The sequence below is a fragment of the Otolemur garnettii genome, unplaced genomic scaffold (assembly GCF_000181295.1).
Source record: "Otolemur garnettii isolate 467f Iridium unplaced genomic scaffold, OtoGar3 scaffold00099, whole genome shotgun sequence".
Taxonomy (NCBI): Eukaryota; Metazoa; Chordata; class Mammalia; order Primates; family Galagidae; genus Otolemur; species Otolemur garnettii.
Genome location: NW_003852494.1, coordinates 2,943,819 through 2,966,437, shown reverse-complemented (window position 1 = coordinate 2,966,437; position 22,619 = coordinate 2,943,819). Strand labels below are relative to the sequence as shown.

At 41.0% G+C, this 22,619-nt stretch overlaps 2 protein-coding genes across 2 annotated transcripts in view; one reads left to right on the top strand and one right to left on the bottom strand.

The window, feature by feature from the left end:
• The window catches only part of KNTC1 (kinetochore associated 1), a 105,325-nt gene extending 92,345 nt beyond the window's left edge, over nt 1-12,980 (bottom strand). Inside the window, exons 1-4 of the mRNA XM_012809015.2 lie at nt 12,941-12,980; nt 8,906-9,076; nt 2,306-2,426; nt 414-529 (exon numbers count right to left, since the gene is read on the bottom strand). Coding sequence (XP_012664469.2) covers nt 414-529; nt 2,306-2,426; nt 8,906-9,034 — 366 coding nt within the window. The 5' untranslated portion in view covers nt 9,035-9,076; nt 12,941-12,980. The remainder of the gene's footprint in view (nt 1-413; nt 530-2,305; nt 2,427-8,905; nt 9,077-12,940) is intronic.
• A 295-nt stretch (nt 12,981-13,275) lies between these two features.
• The window catches only part of RSRC2 (arginine and serine rich coiled-coil 2), a 21,308-nt gene continuing 11,964 nt past the window's right edge, over nt 13,276-22,619 (top strand). The window contains exons 1-4 of the mRNA XM_023516830.1: nt 13,276-13,443; nt 18,233-18,389; nt 18,783-18,826; nt 21,189-21,379. Of these exons, the coding sequence (XP_023372598.1) occupies nt 13,438-13,443; nt 18,233-18,389; nt 18,783-18,826; nt 21,189-21,379 (398 nt within the window). The 5' untranslated portion in view covers nt 13,276-13,437. The remainder of the gene's footprint in view (nt 13,444-18,232; nt 18,390-18,782; nt 18,827-21,188; nt 21,380-22,619) is intronic.

Sequence of the window (22,619 nt, the reverse complement as noted above, 5' to 3'; positions counted from 1 at the left end):
TCCTGGGCTCAAGTGAGTCTCCTGCCTCAGCCTCCCAAGTAGCTGGGACCACATGCACCTGCCACAACGCCCGGCCATTTTTTTTGGTTGCAGCCATCAGTGTTGTTTGGCGGGCCGGGCTGGATTCGAACCTGCCACCTTAAGTGTGTGTGGCTGGCACCTCAGCCACTTGAGCCACAGGCGCCGAGCCAACATTTCATTCAGTTTTAATGTAGAAAATTATTTTGGATAAGCACACTAAAATTCCTAAAATGATTCATTATTCAATTTTGCATTTATGTTTTTGAGGTATGACTGAAATTTAATATTTAAAAATCATTCTTTTAATTTGAAATACATATAACGGTTTCCTAGAGTTTTAGTTGCCTAAGAGAACTTAAATAATGAATATGAAACATATAATAAGATCTTACATTAGTAAGTAATGTTTGCTTTGATTTTACATGAATAAGATGTAAGTTGCCACTTCTCTCGCCAACCAAAAGAAACTTTCCTTCTTGACATAGGCCAACCACATCCACATTAGTATCTGAAAATTTCAAATCAAAGTTATAAGCTTCCTTTAAAAATGCTTTTTTTCACTATAAAAAATGTAAATTTCTATCATTAAAAAGTCAACTATTATTTAAGTTACTTCTAAATATTCCAAAAAACTTGTGATGAAAGTAAAAAAGCAGTCTGAATTTTATTCAGCAAAGAAATATTTACTGACCACTTATTTTATGCTAAGCATTGTTCTAGGTCTTATACCTGAGAATAACAAAAGAGCCCCAGCATTACCAAACTCAAATTCTACAAGAACAGATGACAATTAGCATAATAAAAATATCATAAGGTAAGAAATGGGCCTGACCCATGACTCATGATTATAATCCTACCATTTGGGGAGGCCAAGAGGGGAGGATTACCTAAGGCTAGGAGTTTAAGACCCACCTGGGCAACATTGTAAGAACCCCCATCTCTACACAAAATAGAAAAATTAACCAGCTACTCGGGAGACTGATATGGGAGGATCACTTGGGCCCAGGGGTTTAATGTTAGAGTGAGCTATGATTGTACCACTGCACTCTAGCCTAGGCAATAGAGGGAGACCCTGCCTACCTCTGCCCCTCCTCTCCAAAAATCAAGTGGGAGTATGCATGCTATGTTCATGAATTAGCAAAAAGGCCAAGGCAACTAAAAATCAAGCAGACAGGCTCGGCGCCTATAGCTCAACCGGCTAGGGCACCAGCCACATACACCTAAGGTGGCGGGTTCGAATCCCCAGCCCGGACCTGCCAAACAACAATGATGGCTGCAACCAAAAAATAGCCAGGCATTGTGGCGGGCGCCTGTGGTCCCAGCTACTTGGGAGGCTGAGGCAGGAGACTCGCTTGAGCCCAGGAGTTGGAGGTTGCTGTGAGCTGTAATGCCACGGCACTCTGCCCAGGGTGACAGCTTGAGGCTCTGTCTCAAAAAAAAAAAAAAAAAAAATCAAGCAGACAAGGTGATGGCAAGAGAAATAGTATGCAACTGGCTTATGAACTAAAATTGTTCAGTAGCAATGCCTTTACCCAAATGTCTTACATATTATCACAGCCTACTATTTCATTGTGAAATTGTGAATTTCGTGGACCAATCAGGGTCAATATAAAAAGCTTCCATAAAATGAGTTTCTTGCCTCCATGATGCAATCAAGATTTTATTCTAAAATATATGCCTTCTGGTTCTTTTTTAATTGTCTATACTCTTACATGAATGCTTCAGCAACCATCTTAACATTTGTACTCCAGAAAAAAAACCTTTCATAATGTTTTTGCCTAATTTTGGCACAATCACTGGTTTGTCCCTTAATTCAATCTTAAGGCCATGTTTGCATGTACTTAAAGCCTATTAACTTGCTAAAGAATTCATAAATATTTCAAAAGATTTTTATTGCTATACATTCTATAAATATGCAAATATCTATTAATGATGTTGAAATTATGTACAAGATTCAGGAATTTGAACATGTATGGGCTCATCTGTTCTCCACAGTATTCTGACACAAAAACCATGCAAGTAAATTGTTGCTTTATAGGTTTTCCCTTAGACTTACTGAGAAAAGGGATCATTTCAGTATACTCTATCTACTGCCCAGCGCAAAAAGGATTAATTTCTGGAGTGATGTTTCTTTTGATTTTACATGAATTAAGCAAATTAGTGAATTGAAATTTACCTAATTTCAATTCTTAGAAATAATGGAGTAAATAAGAAGCAATCCAGTAGAAACTGGCAGCAAGACACATTTGACTTTCAATTTATTGTACTTCATTTCATTACGTACCAAATATAAGATGCAATTGAAGTGATCTACAGATACTGTCAAGCAGTATCACTGATTGGTCTGCTACAATAATAAACCCATCACTTAAGCTGCATGCTTGTATCTCTGGGTTTAATGAAGCCTGTGGGAAGGAAAAGCATGACTTAAATTAAAACATTTTTACACAAATTTAGCAATATTCATCAATAGTACATCCATCATCCCAAATACCCAACTTTAAAACTCGATTCAAGGACGGATGTGGTGGCTCACGCCTGTTTACTCCTAGCACTCTGGGAGGCTGACGCAGATGGATTGCTTGAGCTTACAAGCACCCACCTGAGCAAGAGCAAGATCCCATCTCTAAAAATAGCCTGGCGTTGTTGCAGGAGCCTATAGTCCTAGCTACTGGGGAGGCTGAAGCAAAAGAACTGCTTGAGTCCAAGAGTTAGAGGTTGCTGTAAGTTTTAAGTTTGTAAAGGGAAAAAGTGGAAACCAAATAAACACATGTATATGTATAGAGAAAATTTTAAAAAAAAGAGAAAGGTTGCTGTGAGCTATAATGCCACAGCACTGTATCAAGGGCAATAAACACAACTCATTTTGATGGGCCTTTTTTTCTGCAGCCCATCTATCTAATTAGGCATCAATTTTTCTTTGATGCCTATATATCTTGAATATATCTTGAATCCACTCAAGGTCCTACATAGGGTAAAACAGTTCAGAAGGGCAAAGAATTCCTATGCCAATTCCTTTTTTCCTAAGGGTTGATCTTATGCTGTAGGAGCCAGCCATTAACATAAATGAATGAATCAAGACTGGCATAAAGTCTCCGTGTCATGGATGTGCTATAGAGGTAAATGGAAGTATGAATTTGAGAACAGAATCTACTTAACACCAGCCAGTGGAAAGCCCAGTGGAGATGCAGCACTGGCATGACCACATCTTTCAATTTATATAAAAAAATCTGGATCTTTATGCAAAATATTCTGATTCTTAACTACTGGCAGCTACATTAACATTTTTAAAAACACTATGCAAGCCACATCTGAGTCTTCAGCATTCAGCTTCTGTTGATTAGAATATCCCCCACACATCTATCTTGAAGCAGTTGGACAGCTTAGTGGTTGAGAAAGCTCAGTCACTTACTAGCTGAGTGATCACAGGCAAATGCCTCAACAGATTCCCTGTAAATCAGTAATAATAATACCTACAATGCTCACTTATAGGAAGATTAAATGAATTAATTCATGTAAAAAGGGCTTATGAGAGAGCCTTGTACAAAGTATATGCTCAATAAGTTCTATCTTTTTTTTTTTTTTTTTTTGAGACGGAGCCTCAAGCTATCCCCCTGGGTAGAGTGCCATGGCATCATGCTCACAGCAACCTCCAGCTCCTGGGCTCAAGAGAGTCTCCTGCCTCAGCCTCCCAAGTAGCTGGGACTACAGGCGCCCGCCACAACGCCTGGCCATTTTTTGGTTGCAGCCATCATTGCTGTTTGGCGGGCCCGGGCTGGGGACTCGAACCCGCCACCTTAGGTGTATGTGGCTGGCGCCTTAGCCGCTTGAGCCACAGGCGCCGAGCCAATGCTAACTATTCTTATTCTCTTAGGTCAAAATATAACTGATCTCTTCATTTTTGACCGTTTCAGAGGTCACCTTCTCCAGGTGTAACTCCTTAAAATTCCACAACGTTGGCTCGGCACCCATAGCACAGTGGTTACAGCACCGGCCACATACACCAAGGCTGGCCGGTTCAAACCCAGTCCAGGCCAGCTAAACGACAGTGACAACTGCAACAACAAAAATAGCCAGGCATTGTGGCAGGCGCCTGTAGTCCCAGCTACTTGGGAGGCTGAGTCAAAAGAATCGCTTAAACCCAAGAGTTGGAGGTTGATGTGAGCTGAGATGCCCCGGCATGCTACCAAAAGTGACATAGTGAGACTTTGTCTCAAAAAAAAAAATTATACAACATTCTGATTCCTCTTCTATCCTTTTAGTTGCTTCTATAACTAGAAAAAGTTACACCAATATGTTGCAAAAAAATTACTGTCCTGTTATCTTCTTGGGATCTGTCCACACTGTTCTCTCTCTTCTTCTTAAGGCCCAAGTCTTAGTGCAGCTTTTTACGAAATTTTCTTTTTTAAGAGACAGAGTCTTACCCTACTGCCCTGGGTAGAGTGCCGTGGCATCACAGCTCACAGCAACCTCCAACTCCTGGGCTTAGGCAATTCTCTTGCCTCAGCATCCCAAGTAGCTGGGACTATAGGTGCCTACCACAATGTCCGGCTATTTTTTTCTTGTAATTTGGCAGGGCTGGGTTCAAACCTGCCACCCTTGGTATATAGGGCTGGTGCCCTATCCACTGAGCCACAGGCGCCACCTGCAAATATTTTTAGAAAAAAGTCTTACTATGTTGCACAGCCTACCCTTAAAATCCTGAGCTCAAACCATCCTGCTCTCCCTCCTAGTATCTGAGACTACAGGCACACACCACCACGCCCAGTTCAAAGTAAAGTTTTTTGAATGAAGTGCTCCTTAAACTGCCCTGTCTGCCTCACTTTAAGGCAAGAGCCTAAAAGGAAAGGATAATATGCCCTCTTCTGTCCCAAGTCCTAGTACGGGGCTCTGAACATAGCCAATGTTTAAAATGTGTTGATGAGTTGTATGCTCTAAGCTAATATCAGATAGAATTTAGGTACTGACTGAATCTGAAGCTCAAAACACTCAATTATTTTTTAACAGGAGCCCTCAGAGATCCAGAGAAGCCTGAGTGAGCCACTTTCATATTTTAAAGCTCCTGATAATATTTTTTTTGTTTTTTTGAGACAGAGGCTCATTATGTCCCCCTAGGTAGAGTACCATGTCACAGGTCACAGCAACCTCAAACTCTTAGGCTTAAGCGATTCTCTTGCTTCAGCCTCCCAAGTAGCTGGAACTATAGGTACCCACCAAAACACCCAGCTGTTTTTTTTGTTGCAGTTGTTTAGCTGGCCCTGGCCAAGTTCAAACCCGCCACCCTTGGTGTATATGGCTGTCGCCATAACCACTCTGCTATGGGTGCAGAGCCAGCTCCTGGTAATATTAAAAAATAAAGAAATACCGTTTTCTTGTTATAGAACTTGTAATATTTCTATGATTTTTATTTGTTTCAAGTATAATTTAAATTTTTGCCTCTAACAAATAAAACAGTTTATTCCCAAAACTACAATGTAATTTATTTGTACTACTCATAAAATGATATTTGTTTTACTAATTATTTTATTGTTGGACTATGCTGCCTTTAACATACCATGAATCACATACTACTCAATATAATTTATGGTATGCTAAATTTAGTATAGCTCAACAATAGGATACCAGTTAAAGAATGACTTGTTTCTTCTTCATTCCCACTGCTTCACTTGACTAGCCTTAAAAAAAGAGTTTTTCAAAATCTTTATTTTTTTCAGACAAGCCTCAAGCTATTGCCCTAAGTAGAGTGCCCTGGCATCACAGCTCACAGCAACCTCTAACTCCTGGACTTCAGCGATTCTCTTGCCTCAGCCTCCCAAGTAGCTGGGACTACAGGCATCTGCCACAACACCTGGCTATTTTTTAGTTGTAGTTGTTGTTGTTTGGCAGGCCCAAGCTAGATTCGAACCTGCCAGCTCTGGTGTATGTGGCTGGCGCCTTAGCCACTTGAGCTACAGGTGATGAGCCTCTTTTTTAAAATCTTATCAGCCAGTTTCTTTGAGTACATATAGAACTTCCTTTGAAGAAAAGTTATAACTCTGGCTTGGCACCTGTAGCTCAGCAGCTAGGGCGCCAGCCACATACACCAGAGCTGGCAAGTTCAAACCCAACCCAGGCCTGCCAAACAATGACAGTTACAACAACAAAAATAGCCAAGCATTGTCATGGGTGCCTGTAGTCCCAGCTACTTGGGAGACAGAGGCAAGAGAATAGCTTAAGCACAAGAGTTTAAGGTTGCTATGAGCTGTGATGCCACAGCACTTTACTCAGGGCGACAGCTTGAGACTCTGTCTCAAAAAATAAAAATATTAAAAAAAAGTCATAAGCCTAAATTTAAAGTCCTTTATAAATAAAGTCCCCAGAGGATGCCTCACCTTTCACTCTGTAACAGTGGTTCTCAACCTTCCTAATGCGCGGCCCTTTTAATATAGTTCCTGTGGGTCAAGACCCACGGGTTGAGAACCACTGCTCTAGAAGATCTAAATCTTGTCTCTAACAGTTGGTCTCTTTTTGTTTTTTATTTTGTTTTTTGTTTTCATTGAAACAGAGTCTCGCTCTATTGCCCTGGGTAGAGTACAGTGGCATCCTCAGAGCTCAATGTAACCACAGACTCCTAGGCTCAAATGATACTCCTGTCTCAGCTTCCTGAGTAGATGGGACTACAGGTACACTCCACCACATACAGCTAATTTTTTTTTTTTTTTTTTTTTTGAGACAGAGCCTCAAGCTATCCCCCTGGGTAGAGTGCCGTAGCTTCACAGCTCACAGAAACCTCCAACTCCTGGGCTCAAGCGAGTCTCCTGCCCCAGCCTCCCAAGTAGCTGGGACCACAGCACCCGTCACAATGCCCGGCTACTTTTTTTGGTTGCAGCCGTCATTGTTGTTTGGCGGTCCGGGCAGGATTCGAACTCGCCACCTTAGGTATATGTGGCTGGTGCCTTAGCCACTTGAGCCACAGGCGCCGAGCCATTTTTTTCTATTTTTGAGAGAAATGGAGTCTCACTCTAGCTCACACTGTTCTCCAACTCCTGACTACAAGTGATCTTCCCTCACAGGCCTAGCAAAGTGCTAGGATCACAAGCATGAGCCATAGTGCCCAGCCCTTTCCTTACTTTTAAACTTTTTTTTTTTGTAGAGACAGAGTCTCTCTTTGTTGCCCTCAGTAGAGTGCTGTGGTGTCACACAGCTCACAACAACCTCCAGTTCCTGGGCTTAGGTGATTCTCTTGCCTCAGCCTCCTAAGTAGCTGGGACCACAGGCACCTGCCATAATGCCCAGCTATTATTTTGTTGCAGTTTGGCCAGGGCCAGGTTTGAACCAGCCACCCTTGGTATATGGGGCCAGCACTCTACCCACTGAGCCACAGGTGCTGCCCTCTTTTTTCTTTTTTTTTGAAACGGTGTCACTTTGTCCCCCTCGGTAGAGTGCTATGGTGTCATAGCGCACAGCAACCTCAAACTCTTGAGCTCAAGATATTCTCTTGCCTCAGCCTCCCAAGTAGCTGGGACTATAGGCATCTGCCACAACACCCAGCTATATTTAGAGATGGGGGTCTTACTCTTGCTCAGGCTGGCCTCAAACTCCTGATCTCAGGCAACCCGCCTACCTCAGCCACCTAAAGTGCTAGGATTATACGTGTGAATCACTGTAACCAGTTTTTCTTATTAATAGAATTAAATATTATGTTGGCATAAATGAAGTTAGGGGACTCTGTGGTATAATACTGTGACAGATAATCAGTTATACTTCTTTTTTTTTTTAATTTTGAGACAGAGTCTCAATATGTTGCCCTCCGTAGAGGACTATGGCAGCAACCTGACTCTTGGGCTTAAGCGATTCTCTTGCCTCAGTCTCCCAAGTAGCTGGGACTACAAGCACCAGCCACAATGCCTGGCTATTTTTTGTTGCAGCTGTCATTGCTGTTCGGCTGGCCCGGGCCTGGTTCAAACCTGCCAGCCTTGGTTTATGTGGCTGGCCCTGCAATCACTGTGCTACAGGTGCTGAGCCCAGTTATGCTTTCTCTACAAGAAATCTTCTTCGCCAAGATCATGAATATTTTATCAAAAACAAATTACTGAAAAGAGAAATCCGAGATAAAAAACTAACAGTAGTACCTTCTAAGGAAGAGAAAGTATAAGGTTTTAGTACTAGAGTGAGAATGGTAGAATTATTAAGGGGAAAGTTAGCTGAATGTGATGGTTCACATCTGTAATCCTAGCATTCTGGGAGCCAAAGGAGGAGGGTCACTTGATGCCAAGAGATCAAGACCAGCCTGGGCATTATTGAGACCCCTGACTCTATAAAAAATTAAAAAATTAGCCAGGTGTAATAAATGGTGCTTGCCTGTAGTCCCTGCTACTTGGGAGGCCAAGACAAGAGGATCTTGTAAGCCCAAGAATTGGGGGTTGAAATGAATTATGATGACTGTTGCATACCAGCCTGGGCTAAAAACCCAGACTCCATCTCAAAAAAAAAGAACAAAAGGAAGAGGATGGTATAGGAAGAAGCAAGTCAAAGGTAGGTAAAAAATGCATGGAAAGAATGAACCTCAAATTCACTAGGGTGTTTAATCCAGGGATGAAGTACAGGAAGAGGATGGGATCAGGGTGGGACCCCTAGGCAGCCATACTGAAAAAAAATTTTTTTAAGAAAATATTTTATTTCCTAAGCTAGTGGTAGATATTCTTTGTATCAATTTATGTACATTTTGTATGGGCTAACTGCCAAGAGGAACTAGGAAAAGTTCAATTTTGAAAATACAATTGAATCTTGATTCCTCACTTTAGGACTTGCTCAGGGTGAAAGTAGTATATTCATTCACAAAACAGGCCTACTAAGCACTCGGGAAAAATGTTGTGAAGGAAACAGACCATGTAACGATCATTACCTTTTCAGAGGAGATCTTCACTAGCAAATCTACTTGATATAAAGCAGTTCCATGTTCTTTTCTTGAACCAACATTCAGGTACCCACTTCCTGTATCATCACTTGTTAGCAACTCAATATCATTCCACATATTTTTCTGAGTATTTTTCCAAGTCAGGAACCACTGTCTTTCCTGTGACAACATGTAAATTTAGAGACCAAGTTATTTTGTTGTATGTAATCCAAGTCCTTAAATGAAAAAGTTTACTAAAATAACAAAAAAACAGGTCAGGCACAGTGGCTCATGCCTATAACCCCAATACTTTGGGAGCCTAAGGTGAGAGGATCATTTGATGCCAGGAGTTCAAGGCCAGCCTGGACAACATAGTGCGATCCTATCTCTACAAAAAATTAAATTAGCCAAGCATGATGACATGTGCCTATAGTCCCAGCTACTTGGGAGGCTGAGGCAAGACAATCACTTGAGCCCAGGAGTTCAAGGCTGCAGTAAGCTATTATTACACTACTGCATTCCAGACTGGGCAACAGAGGGAGGGAGACCTTGTCTTTTTTTTTTTTTTTTTTTTGAGACAGAGCCTCAAGCTGTCCCCCTGGGTAGAGTGCTGTAGCATCACAGCTCACAGCAACCTCCAACTCCTGGGCTCAAGCAAGTCTCCTGTCTCAGCCTCCCAAGTAGCTGAGACCACAGGCGCCCGCCACAAAGCCCAACTATTTTTTTTTTTGTTGCAGCCAACAATTTTGTTTTGGCGGGCTCAGGCTGGATTCGAACCTGCCACCTTAGGTGTATGTGGCTGGCGCCTTAGCCACTTGAGCCACAGGCACCGAGCTGGGAGACCTTGTCTTTAAAAAAAAAAAAAATCTAATATCAACATATAAAGACTTGTTTTCATGTTATTTCTGTGGTCAGTAGATGCTTTGGGCCACTAAGATAAATGGAACTAGAGCTATTACCACCAGAGAACAACATATTGATTTACATATACAAACAATTCTGATCTTACCAATGTGTCCTACAGCTTCTTGTACTTTGTGTCCCTAGAATGGAAACTATATCAAGTTTTCATTTGAAATAAATCTTCAATCAGTACAGTGACAAAGAAGGTACACTTTTAAGTCTGGGATATCTTATGACGATGAGATTCCAGATGAACCTCTAAAAAATGTCCACTAATGTTTTTACAGTATTATTGTTCAATAAATAAAAATGATAAGGGGAGGAGAAAGAAACTGGATTAGGTTTCTGAACCAAAGACAACACATGAAACCTTAGGAGAGTTACCTAACCATCTCAATAACAAAGATTTACTTGACGCATCAATAGTCTGCATGGAAACAGAACACTGAGAAGAAAAATAATCCTTGGATCAAGACTAGGAGAAAACAATAACCAAATAATTACCATTTTTTTGATATGTGCCACCAAAAGCATTTTTTTTGTTTGTTTTTGAGACAGAATCTTACTCTATCTTTCTGAGAAGAGTGGCATGGTATCATAGCCCACAGCAACCTCAAATTCCAGCTCAAAGGCTCGGCACCTGTGGCTCAAGTGGCTAAGGCGCCAGCCACATACACCTAAGGTGGCGGGTTCGAATCCAGCCCGAATCCGCCAAACAACAATGACGGCTGCAACCAAAAAATAGCCAGGCATTGTGGCGGGCACCTCTAGTCCCAGCTACTTGGGTGGCTGGGGCAGGAGACTCGCTTGAGCCCAGGAGTTGGAGGTTTCTGTGAGCTGTGTTGGAGGTTTCTGTGAGCTGTGAAGCCACGGCACTCTACCCAGGGGGATAGCTTGAGGCTCTGTTTCAAAAAAAAAAGAAAAACTCCAGCTCAAAGTCTTCCTTCTTGCCTCAGCCTCCTGAATAGCTAGGACTACAAGTGCTCTCTAGTTTTTCTACTTTTAGTAGAGGCAGGGATCTTTTTCTCGCTCAGTGTGCTCTTGAACTCCAGAGCTCAAGCAATCCACCCTCCTCAACCTCCCAGAGTGCTAGGATTACAGGCATGAGCCACCGCACCAGACCTAGTATGCCATTTTAGATCAAGGACATGAGTACCCAAGACTTTTAGTATCCGTGGGTGGTCCTGAAATCAAATCCTCACAGGTACCAATACCAAGCAATGATTGTAGCTTTACACATTGAGTTTTAAATGTGCACACCCTAATGCTTGGCTTTTGGGAAACACTCAGTTTGAAGTTTTAGCAAGTACAGGTAGTCCCAGAGGTATAAACATACAACTTAAGCACAACTCACACTTATAAATGGAGGCTACTATATAACACCTGGGCTGGGAATTTAAGGTCATGAGAGTTTTTCCCTAAGAGCATAAGCAGGGTACAAAAACAAAATGTTGGAAAAATAGAGTATAGTTTTAGTGCCTGGCGTTTCAGCAGGGGTTGGGAGGAGTTCAAGATAGGAGGGACAGATCAGCAAGAATATTTCACTTCAGTTTTGCTTCAGTTTCCCATGTGTAAAATAGAGAATGAGTATCAACTTCCCAGGGCTGCCATACTCTCTCATTCAACAAATGTTTATTAAATACCTACCTACTATGTGCCAGGTACTTTTCTAGCAGCTGGAAATACAGTTGTGAAACACTCGCAAAATGCCATTGCCATTATAAAGTTTACATTCTCATGGGAAGAACAGACAAAAATAAAATAAATAATATGTATTGGCCAGGCGTAAGCGCATGTAATCCTAGTACTCTGGGAGGCTAAGGTGGGTGGAATACCTAAGCTCAGGAGTTTCAGACCAGCCTGAGCCAGAGCCACTCCTCGCCTCTAAAAATAGCCAGGCACTGTGGGTGCCTATAGACTCATCTATTTGGGAGGCTGAGGCAAGTGAATCACTTAAGCCCAAGAGTTTGAGGTTGTTGTGAGCTGTGACACCATGGCACTCTACTCAGGGCGACAAAGTGAGACTGTCTCCAAAAAAAAAAAAAAAGCACATGTCTGTGTGTATTGAGGGTTTTCTTTTTTTGTTGTTGTTTGTTTGTTTGTTTTTGAGACAGAGCCTCAAGCTACCACCCTGGGTAGAGTGCCCTGGTGTCACAGTTCACTGTAACCTCCAACTCTTGGGCTTAAGCGATTCTCTTGCCTCAGCCTCCCGAGTAGCTGGGACCACAGGCGCCTGCCACAACCTCCGGCTATTTTTTGGTTGTAGTTATCATTGTTTGGCAGGCCTGGGCCGGATTCGAACCTGCCAGCTCTGGTGTATGTGGCTGGCGCCTTAGCCGCTTGAGCTACAGGTGCCACCATGTATTGAGCTTTTATTGCACGCCCAGCTGTATTAAACGCTTTACTTATTTATTCTGCACAACCAACACTATAGTTGAGGAACACGAGTCAGGGATGAAATAATCAACCAACGTCACTTAAATGGAATATTGTAAATGATGCAAATCTACGGCTGCTTAACTCTTATAATGCCCACCGCCGCGAAAAAATGCAAATCATTACCAAAAAAAGGGCTGAACGTTTTGAAGGAAACATCTCAGAGGGACGGGGGAAGAATCACTTAAGGACTTCACCGGGAAAGGAAGGCGGTGACATTTGAGCTCATACCTGAGTAACAAGAAAACAACTACGCAAAGCTCAGCAGCTATGCAGGCAGAGGGCACAGAACGCAAAAAGGTTCTGAGGCTAGAAAGAGTTTAAGGGCTGCTTCCAGGTCAAAGCAAGAGCGGAATATAGTGAGAGATAGGTAGGTAGAACCAAATGAAACCTCCACAAGACTGAATTTCATTCTCAGTGCGGAGGGACGGGAGGCTATTAAGCAGATGGTGACGTGATTGGATAGAGGCATTTTAAGATCACCTGGCTGAGGCGTGGAGTACAGATTAGCGAATATGAGATAAGAGAAATGAAACATTTCCAGGCCTCCATATATAAAAGCTTTCCGCTGGACACCTGTGCCAGCAAAACCCGACTCCAACCTCTCTGCCAGCGTCGTAAGGAAAAACTTCGAACTGGAGCTAAGGCTGCTGCAACTTGAGCCCACCCTCAGCTCCCTACAGCAGTGCAGGTCCCCCTCCTCACCTGCAATTGAGGAGACTAAGAAGATTCAAGTATCTCGCCCCGCTTCCTGACTCAAACAACCGCCTCTAATCTCTTTAGGTTCCATCCCACAAGTTTAAATTGGCGGGAGAACACCAAACCCAACCTCTTTTACGGCGGCTCCAAGAGGCCAACATTGCTTCAGAGTCGAAAGAGGAAGTCGCCCCACCCTGAATTCCACCAATTTCGAACTCCCGGCTGCGCATTCTAGGGTGTATTCTTGGCCCCGCCCCCTTAGCAGGCCTTACACCGCCCCTTTGAAAGTACAACCAATCACCGTCTCGAAACGCGTTGTTATAGAAATCTTGTCACCGCCCTTTTTCCTCCCAGCAAGCTGTGCGACGCGCCGGGCCTCATCCTCCTTTGTGCCATCCGGGTCTCTCCTGCGAGCTATTTAGTCTGTGGTGAAGCTTCGGACCGGCAGGTACTGTTGGAAGCGGCTGGTGGAGGCGCCGCCCTAGCGGCCGGGACTCTCAACTATGGCGGTAAGTACCACATCTGTGTTTAAAGCCAGGATGTTTTCCTGCTACTTTCCAGAGTGGGTGAACGGCTCCCAGAACTGTTGTCCGTGCGTGTGTGGACAAAATGGCGCCGCGGCCTTCTTTTGCGCCCGCCATCATGGCTGCCCGCTGTAGGGGGGGAAGTAAGGCGGTGTCGATGGGGGTGGGGAGCCGCAGGGAGTGTCTTTTTTTTTTTCCAGAACTTTCCTTATCTCTCCCATAACCTTGTGTTCCTTTCAGCACACTAAACTCCCTACATTTTAGTTTATTCATCCTGGCTAGTGATTTATATTGAATTTTTGTGGCTCGAGAATGTATGTTTGAGGTGGAGAAGGTCTAGGGAGGAAAGAAAGATGGGGCGTTTCTGAAAAGTATGGGGTCAAAAAGACAGTGTTTCTAAGGGGTGGTATATGAGAAGAAAACAGTCTTGTAGCTATATTTTTTTTTTTGAGACGCTTTAATGCTTCTAGTTCCATAATTTTCTTTCGTGTTCGTCCATGTAAGACCTTAGTTTAATTCCTCAGGAAAGAGCTGGAAAAGTAGGAATTCGACTTAGAAGGCTTTGGAAGTACCAGTTCAAAATGATGTCTGGTTTAATAAATGTGAAGTCTGGAAAGCATTGTAATCACATTCATCACTGACCTTGTTCCTTAAAAAAACCCTTGTTTGACCCAAATAAGAGGTACAGTTCGTAAAATACCTATCATGAACTGTAATCCTGCCTTGGGTGTAAGATGCCCATTTCTGACGGATCACATTATTGTGTGATTACCTTACTTAAGTTCAAAAGGAGCATTATTTAAGCTTACTTAGGCATTTTGTGTTCCTTTTTGGTGACTAAAAAGTTTATCTTCTCATTTTTGAAAATAGTTTAAGACAATTAAACATAACTTTATTTAAAGTTTACTCTTCTAACGATTGGAATATCTGGAATTAGAAGGGTTAGATGTTTTTCTGTCTTCTCCCCTCCACCTCCCATATCTAATTGATTGGATTTAGAACAGTCTTTTGACAAGGTAGGCTATATGTGGAATTACTGTTTTCCTTTGTTCGTGCCTTGGGCTTCAACAATTTTAATAGTAGTGTTTTTCTTGGGTTCCAGTATTTACATGAAATCAGTTCAAACATTTCAGGTATCCTAGTGTTACATATATTGCTTACTTTCTTTGCACTGGAGAAAGATTTGTTTACTGTGTTTAAAACGTCATTGTGGTTTTTAACAACATGTAGAAGGCAGTTTTGCACTGGATTCCTACTGAGAATAATCAACTGATTTTTTTTTCCTTGCATATCTTCATTATGATACTATAAAATAATTTTCAGGGAAAATAAAAGTTCTGTGTGGCTGCTTATCTAAATTCATCTCTGTTTAGCAATAGGATGACTTTTGTTTTTCTGTATTTTATAATGAAAATGGCTGTTTGGCCTGTGTCACAGGGTGATATTTCTGTTGTCAGGCTTCTTGGGTATTAAGCATGTAGTTAAATAAACCATTGGCTGAAAACTTTGACTACCTGGGTTAATCACTGACTTTTTTTGAAAAGGTTCCTATCTTGGTTCTCAACAAAAGTCAGTGAGATGTACTAGTAGTTCAAGAATGCTGTCTTTGACAAAAACTTGCTGTGTACTGATGAAGTGATAATGCTAAAGTTTTGGGGCCAGGCGCAGTTGCTTCCGCCTGTAATCCTAGCAATCTGGGTGGTGGAGATGGTTAAATTACTTGGGCTCAGGAGTTGGAGATCTTGACACTACTAAAAAATAGAAAAACAGGCCATGGCAGCGCATACCTGTAGTCCCAGCTTTTCTGGAGGCTGACGCCAGAGGATCTCTTGAGCCCAAGGGTTTGTTGTTGCTGTGAGCTCTGGTGTCCCTAGAACTACAGAGTAAGACTCTATCTCTGGCTGGGCACCTGTAACTCAGGCAGCTAAAGCGCCATTCCCATACACCAAAACTGGTGGGTTTGAGTCCAGCCCAGGTCCACCAGACAGCAATAACAGCTGCAACCAAAAAATAGCCAGGCGTTGTTTCAGGCGCCTGTAGTCCCAGCTACATGGGAGGCGGACGCAGGGAAATGGCTTGAGCCTAGGAGTTAGAGGTTGCTGTGAGCTGTGATGCTACAGCACTCTAGCCAGGACGACAGCTCGAGGCTCTGTCAAAAAAAAAAAAAAGTTGCCCAGCACGGTGGTTCACACCTATAATCCTACCACTCTGGGAGGCTGAAGTGAACAGATAGCTTGAGCTCACGGGTTTGAGACCACCAGCCTGAGCAAAAAAAGCGAGACTCCATCTCTACTAAAAATAGAAAAACTGAAGCAAGAGGATTGCTTGAGCCCAAGAGTTGGAGGTTGTTGTGAGCTATGCCACAACGGCACTCTACCCAGGGTGACAGCTTGAGACTATCTCAAAAAAGAAAAGTTTTCAAGTTGCCCTTTTTTAAAAAAAAAAGTGTAAACTAGACACTTAAGTAGATGAGATTGAATAGAGACTCACTTAATAGATGAGACTGAAATAGCCCTTAAGGATAATGATGAGGAAAAAAAAGAAAACGTCCAGTGTTAATTGTGAAAATCAAAAACATCCTTAATTATGTGGTACAGCATTTATTTTTTTTTTAGACATAAGTCTCACTGTGACTCCCTCAGTAGAGTGCTGTAGCATCACAGCTCACAGCAACCTCAAACTCTTGGGCTTAAGCAAGTCTCTTGCCTCAACCTTGCAAGTAGCTTGGACTACAGGCGCCTGCCACAACACCCAGCTATTTTTGTTGCAGTTGCCATTGTCATTTAGCTGTCCCTGGCTGGGTTTGAACCCACCACCTTTAGTATGTGGCTGGCACCCTCAACCACTGTGCTATGGGCACTGAGCCACACAGCATGATTTATTAATAGACATAGTAAAAGAGGTAGAGATGTGGGACCATTTTAAGGCTAGTGAGCTAATACTGCTGAATCTCAGCTGTAAAATGAGAACATTGAACTCTATTCTAAAAAACGAAAGCCTTTCAGTACAAAAATTACTGTTTAATTCCAGGCCCATACTAGAGAAAGACATATATGGTGTGCTGGAATGAGAGCCTCCCTGGTAGGTGGTGCTTGCTTTTTTATTTTTCTTTTTGTACCATTGTTAGAGACGGACATAACAAGTAACTTACGTCTTTCATTCCAACTAATTGTAAACCTTTTCTTTTTTATCATTTTATTCCTGGAGTCTATCTTTGGATTTAGTATATTTTTGAACCTTCATAAACACTTAAAATAATGTAATCTCTCCCATCTGGTATTCTCATTTATTTTACTTAGTATTCATTTTCTGGAGTAATCTTCCTAAAGAAAGAAGTTAATTCTGTGATTCATCTTGCTGAAGATTTATCCAATCTATATTTCTTTTGATGTTGTGAGTAAATTTTTATTGTTTGATTGTTTTCAGCAACTCTTTTTGAGACAGGGTCTCGCTCTCTTGCATAAGCTAGAGTGTAGTTGCATAATCACAGCTCACTGCACCTTCAAATTCCTAGGTTATTTGATCCTCTTGCCTCAACCTCCAGAGTAGCTCAGACTACAGGTGTGCACTACCATGCCTGGCTAATTTTTCTTACCTTTATGCAGGTGAGATCTCACTATTGCCCAGGCTGGTCTTGAGCTCTTGGTCTCCCAAAGTGCTAAGATGACAAGTGTTGAGCCACCATGCCTGGCCCTAACAAAATTTTAAAACCACTTTTAGCTCAAGGGATGTATGGAAACAGGCTAAGGACCATGGTTTGCCAACTCCTGTCCTAAGTAAGCAGCTACCCTGGTTACTGGCTATATTACCATCTCTGGTCATATGGTAACTATAGCTTACTTGTCCACAGTCTGCAGGTAGCTAAAACTGTTTTCACTCTCTAAGGAAGGAACTTTTCAGACTAGAGTTTGACCTTGAGGCCTTCTTTCTATGTCTCACATTTATTTTTATTTATTTATTTATTTATTTTTGAGATACAGCCTCAAGCTGTCCCCTTGGGTAGAGTACCGTGGCATCACAACTCACAGCAACCTCCCAACTCTTGGGCTCAAGCGAGTCTCCTGCCTCAGCCTCCTAAGTAACTGGGACTACAGGCACCCGCCACAACACCTGGCTATTTTTTGGTTGCAGCCGTCATCGTTGTTTGGTAGGCCCAGGCTGGATTCGAACCCACCACCTTAGGTGTATGTGGCTGGCGCCTTAGCCACTTGAGCCACAGGCACCGAGCCTATGTCTCAAATTTAAATGAATTTCTTTATGGTGCTCTTGTTATTTGCAATTTGGACCTCACAGTTCAGCAGAGCCACAGAAATAAACAATTTTGTGGTAAACTAATAGCTAGAATTTATTTCTTCCTCAAACACTTATGGATTGATTTCTGTACTGGACACTTTTAAGAGTAAGGCATGTAGGAAAAAGTCACCTAAATGCGTTCACAAATGTAAAAGGAATTATGTTTTCTCTGTTTAAATGTTTCTTGGAAATAACTTAGAACCTTTATCCCTCCCCTTTTATATATATATTTTTTAATTTGAAAATTAAAGATATGTCAGCCTAAAATATCTATGTCTCTCTGGTATCAGGATAGCAGGTTATAATTTTTCAGGCCTATTATTGTACAAATGTACTTGGAAATCAGCCATTCCAAGTCATTTTTATTTTTAACTGGTAAAACTGAAGGATGACTATCTTCCCTCCTTTTTTTTTTTTTTAAGAAATTGGAAACATTTTCAGTGTAATTGAGAACTTTAATCATTTGTCTTTAAACTTTTAGGCTAGTGATACAGAACGAGATGGACTAGCCCCAGAAAAGACAACCCCAGATAGAGATAAGAAAAAAGAGCAGTCAGATGTATCTGTTTCTCCTAGAGCCTCAAAACATCATTATTCAAGATCACGATCAAGGTCAAGAGAAAGAAAACGAAAGTCAGGTATGGATTCATCTATGTTCTTCTGAGCTGGGAAATGAGCATTGAAAATATATTGGGAATTTTCTTAGGAATTTTTCAATTGTAAGAAATACAGATGTCCTTATGCTGGAATTTTATAACTGACCAAAGGTCCCTCCCCCCCACCCCCCCAAAAAAATAGTTGGACTAGCACAGTGACTACAGTTGAAGGTTTGAGCCATTGTAGCTATTTAATAAGCCCTAGGCAACATAGCTTGATTTGTTTCACTTGTATACGATATTGATATAACAGAATGATCCCACCCCATTATTTAAAAATTACAGTCAGTTGTTTATATACAGCGTTGAGATTTGTGTTTAAGGTAAGATGGTTCTGTATCTTTATTTATACTGAATTTTTGCATTTGTTCACAGATAATGAAGGAAGAAAACACAGGAGCCGGAGCAGAAGCAAAGAGGTAATTAACACTTTGTAGTGAATAGGTACTTTAAAATACTTGTAAAGTATCTGGTAGAAATGTTTGTATGAATATGTGACATTGTCAAGGTAAGTACCAAAACTTGAAATTTAAAAGGTTAATTGGGTTATAAAATAAGCATGATTTGGATTCATCATTTTTCAAGAAGATAGTTGTTTATATGAAAAGTACCTTCAAAAACTATTAATTTTATTATATCGTGAAAATACTCACAATAAGAATTTCATGTGAAGAATATAATTGGTTTTTTTAGGTCTGTCACACAGAGCTTCCATTAATCTGAGGTCCCCACTCTCCTTATGCCTGACAGTTGCTTAGAATTTTTAAATAGCCATCATTTTTAAGAGCAGTACTCTAAATATCTGTGGGCTACTTTTTTCCTTATGGAGAATAATAAGAGTTTTCTTTTCTTTAGCTAACTAGTTCAGTTTCCCTAATGGTAGTAATGAATTTTGAAATAAAGGTGTGAGTGAGGGACAACTGAAAAGGTAATGGTGACAGCAAAGCCTGAAGGGAAAAAAAGGCAACAGCTGTGTTGCAGAGGAGTTAACTTGTTCACCCACCTGAGAAGACAGGAAGTGAGTCAGCAAGGAAGAACAGAAGTAGCTGCCAGAAAGGGAAGAGAATAGTCTATTGGGGGCTGGGCGAGGGACTCCTAAAACTAATGTGGGCAGGGACTTCACCTCTTTCCCTAATGGAAGCTCTGTTAAATTTTTAATTTAGGAGAGTTTTTGTAAAAATGACTATTTTGTTTAGCTCACATGATAACATTTCTATAATAAATCATACTCAGCGTGCTAATGCGCGAAGAGACTGAACAGAAGACGCTGCAGACTCAGATAGCAAAATAATAAGCCTACTTCATGATAAGGTAACTATTAGTCATTCAAACTCCTATTTCCCTTAAATATATCTTAAATCAGTTAAGGGTTTTAATGTTTTTTTATAAATTAATAGTAATGTTATGTTTGGAAACTGGTTTGAAATAAACTTTAAAACCTTTTAAAGTTAAAACACTTGTACATTTTCCATTCTGCCTCTTTATGGCAAAATCAAGCAAATTTTCTTGTCTAAGCTCATGGAGAACTGGCAATGAAACTAAAATTCAGCTGTATCTCCAGGTCTCTTATTTTTCTACAGAATAATAAATCATGCTATTATCATTTTCAGCTGTATCATCATGCATGTTCCAAAATGATTGGTCAATTTTTTTATTTTTAAGAAAAGTTAATCTTGAGTGGAAAGAAATACACATATGCTTTCACCTATTTGGGGAAACATAAGTGTCCTATTTTGGTGGAAGAGTGGTGGCCTGGGCATCAGAAGAACGTGAGGTCTAACTTTGGCTCAACTACTATGTAGCTTTGAGACTTTAGGTCCTAGTTAAGTTAATACGTAAAATAAGGGGATTAAATTAGAGGATCTGAACTTCCTTCCAGATTTAAAATTTAGTGACTCTGGAGATGTCTAGAATTTTAAGCCTTAGCTACAAGATGGATTAACAAGTTATAATGTGGGGAAACATAATATATAGCACTTCCTACTTTGGTGTTTGGTAATGTGGTGTGCAGTTAATTTTAGCTGAGTTTCTGAATGCCTATGTTGAAAGCTTTGGTTTTAATCTTTCAGAGTATGGTGGAAGTATGTATGTTATGTTGGCATAGGGATTATGTTATGCATAGCTTGATCTCCTAAAAATTAAAATACATATGGTTCCCATTTCTGCCCTAGGTACATGAAATATAATAGAACTCCAAGCCTGTTGGGATATTGCAAGATGAAAAGTGATTATTTCACAGTTTAGACACTGGGAGAAAAATCAAGAGATAATCTTCTAGAGAGGATGTGACAGGCAGTATAGCTATAAGAGAGACATTGCAACTTTTGTAAAGTAATTTGAAACTGCAGAATATATTAATGCTTAGTAATACTAAGCTACTTAATATGAAATGCATTTTCTGGTGCATTTCTCTGTCTTGTTATCTCCATTATTGTTTACTTCTTAATATTACATACTCTTGGTTTAGAAATTTATGTATATGATGATCTTTGTTCCTATATCTAAACATAAGGGATTTTTCTTTAATGGTTTTTCTGTTTTTCAACTTTGAAAATCATTGTTTTGTGGTATTGAAATTATTTGGGGGGACTGCATTTGGTAAGGGACAAAACTAGTAATTACATCTGCAACATTTGGGTTATGTGAAATTAGATCATGTTTATTTGCCACACACTCCTAAGGTTACTAATGTTGCATCACAACATTTTTGTCTACTGATACCCATACTAACTCTCTTTGTTGCACTATTTTCCTGAAAGAACCAACTTCTTCTTAAAACAGGCAAGAAGACATGAATCCAAAGATAAATCCTCTAAGAAACACAAGTCTGAGGAACATAATGACAAAGAACATTCATCTGATAAAGGAAGAGAGCGACTGAATTCATCTGAAAATGGTGAGGACAGACACAAACGCAAAGAAAGAAAATCATCAAGAGGCAGAAGTCACTCAAGATCTAGGTCTCGAGAAAGGTACCTAGTTTTGGTATTATAATTTAGTGCCTTCTGACAAGCTTTTAGTTACATAAATCTTCTGACTGACCCACTAGCAACTAAAAACTTTTAAGTGAGAAATTGGTATTTTTTGCTGACTTGTACCTTTACCCACCATAAGCTGAAGCCTTTTGTGATATACTTACTGATAAATTTAAAAATGGTTTCTAAGGCTCATGGATAAGGGGTAGCTAACACACTCAGTTAGTGGCTAGTTTTTTTTTTTTTATTATTTGTTTGTTTGTTTTGGAGACAACAGCCTCAAATTCTTGAGCTCCAGTGGCTATTTTTTTGCCTCCACCTCCTGAGTAGCTGGGACTACAGACTCCTCTCTCAGTGCCTGGCTATTTTTAGAGACAGGATGTCACTCTTACAAGCTGGTCTCAAACTCACTGAGCTCAGGCAATCCAGCTACCTCAGTCCTCTAAGTGTTAGTTAGGATTACAGGCCTGAGCCTGACCTTTAACCTCATGAATTAATCTGTCCTGCACTGAAAAAATTATATTGTTAAATTGTTTCGTTTGTTTGTTTAATTATTTTTTAGAGACAGAGTCTCACTTTCTCGCCCTCATTAGAGTTCTATGACATCACAGCTCACAGCAACCTCCAGCTCTTGGGCTTAGGCCATTCTCTTGCCTCAGCCCCCCAAGTAGCTGGGACCACAGATGCCAGCTATTTTTTGTTGAAGTTTGGCTGGGGCTGGGTTTGAACCTACCACCCTTGTTATATGGGGCTGGCGCCCTACTCACTAAGCCACAGGGGCCGCCCCATTTTTATAGCTTTAAGCCCATGGTCTTCTCACATAACTGATGTAGAATGGGGTTTTTTTTTTTCCTTTTTCTTTTATTTGTTTATTTATTTATTGTAGTATTGACCACGGCCAGGCTTGAACCCACCACCCCCAGTATATGGGCTAGCACCCTACTCCTTGAGCCATAGGCACCGCCCGGGTTTCTTTCTTCTTCTATTGTGTAAATTTTAAAGAACGGTTTTTAGAAACTTGGCACAGTGGGGTTTTTTTGTTTGTTTGTTTGTTTGTTTGTTTTAAGAGACCAGTATTGGTTCGGCACCTGTGGCTCAGGTGGCTAAGGCACCAGGCACATACACCTGAGCTGGTGGGTTTGAATCTAGCCTGGGCCCGCCAAACCACAATAAAGGCTACAACCAAAAAATAGCTGGGCATTGTGGCGGGTACCTGTAGTCCCAGCTCCTTGGGAGG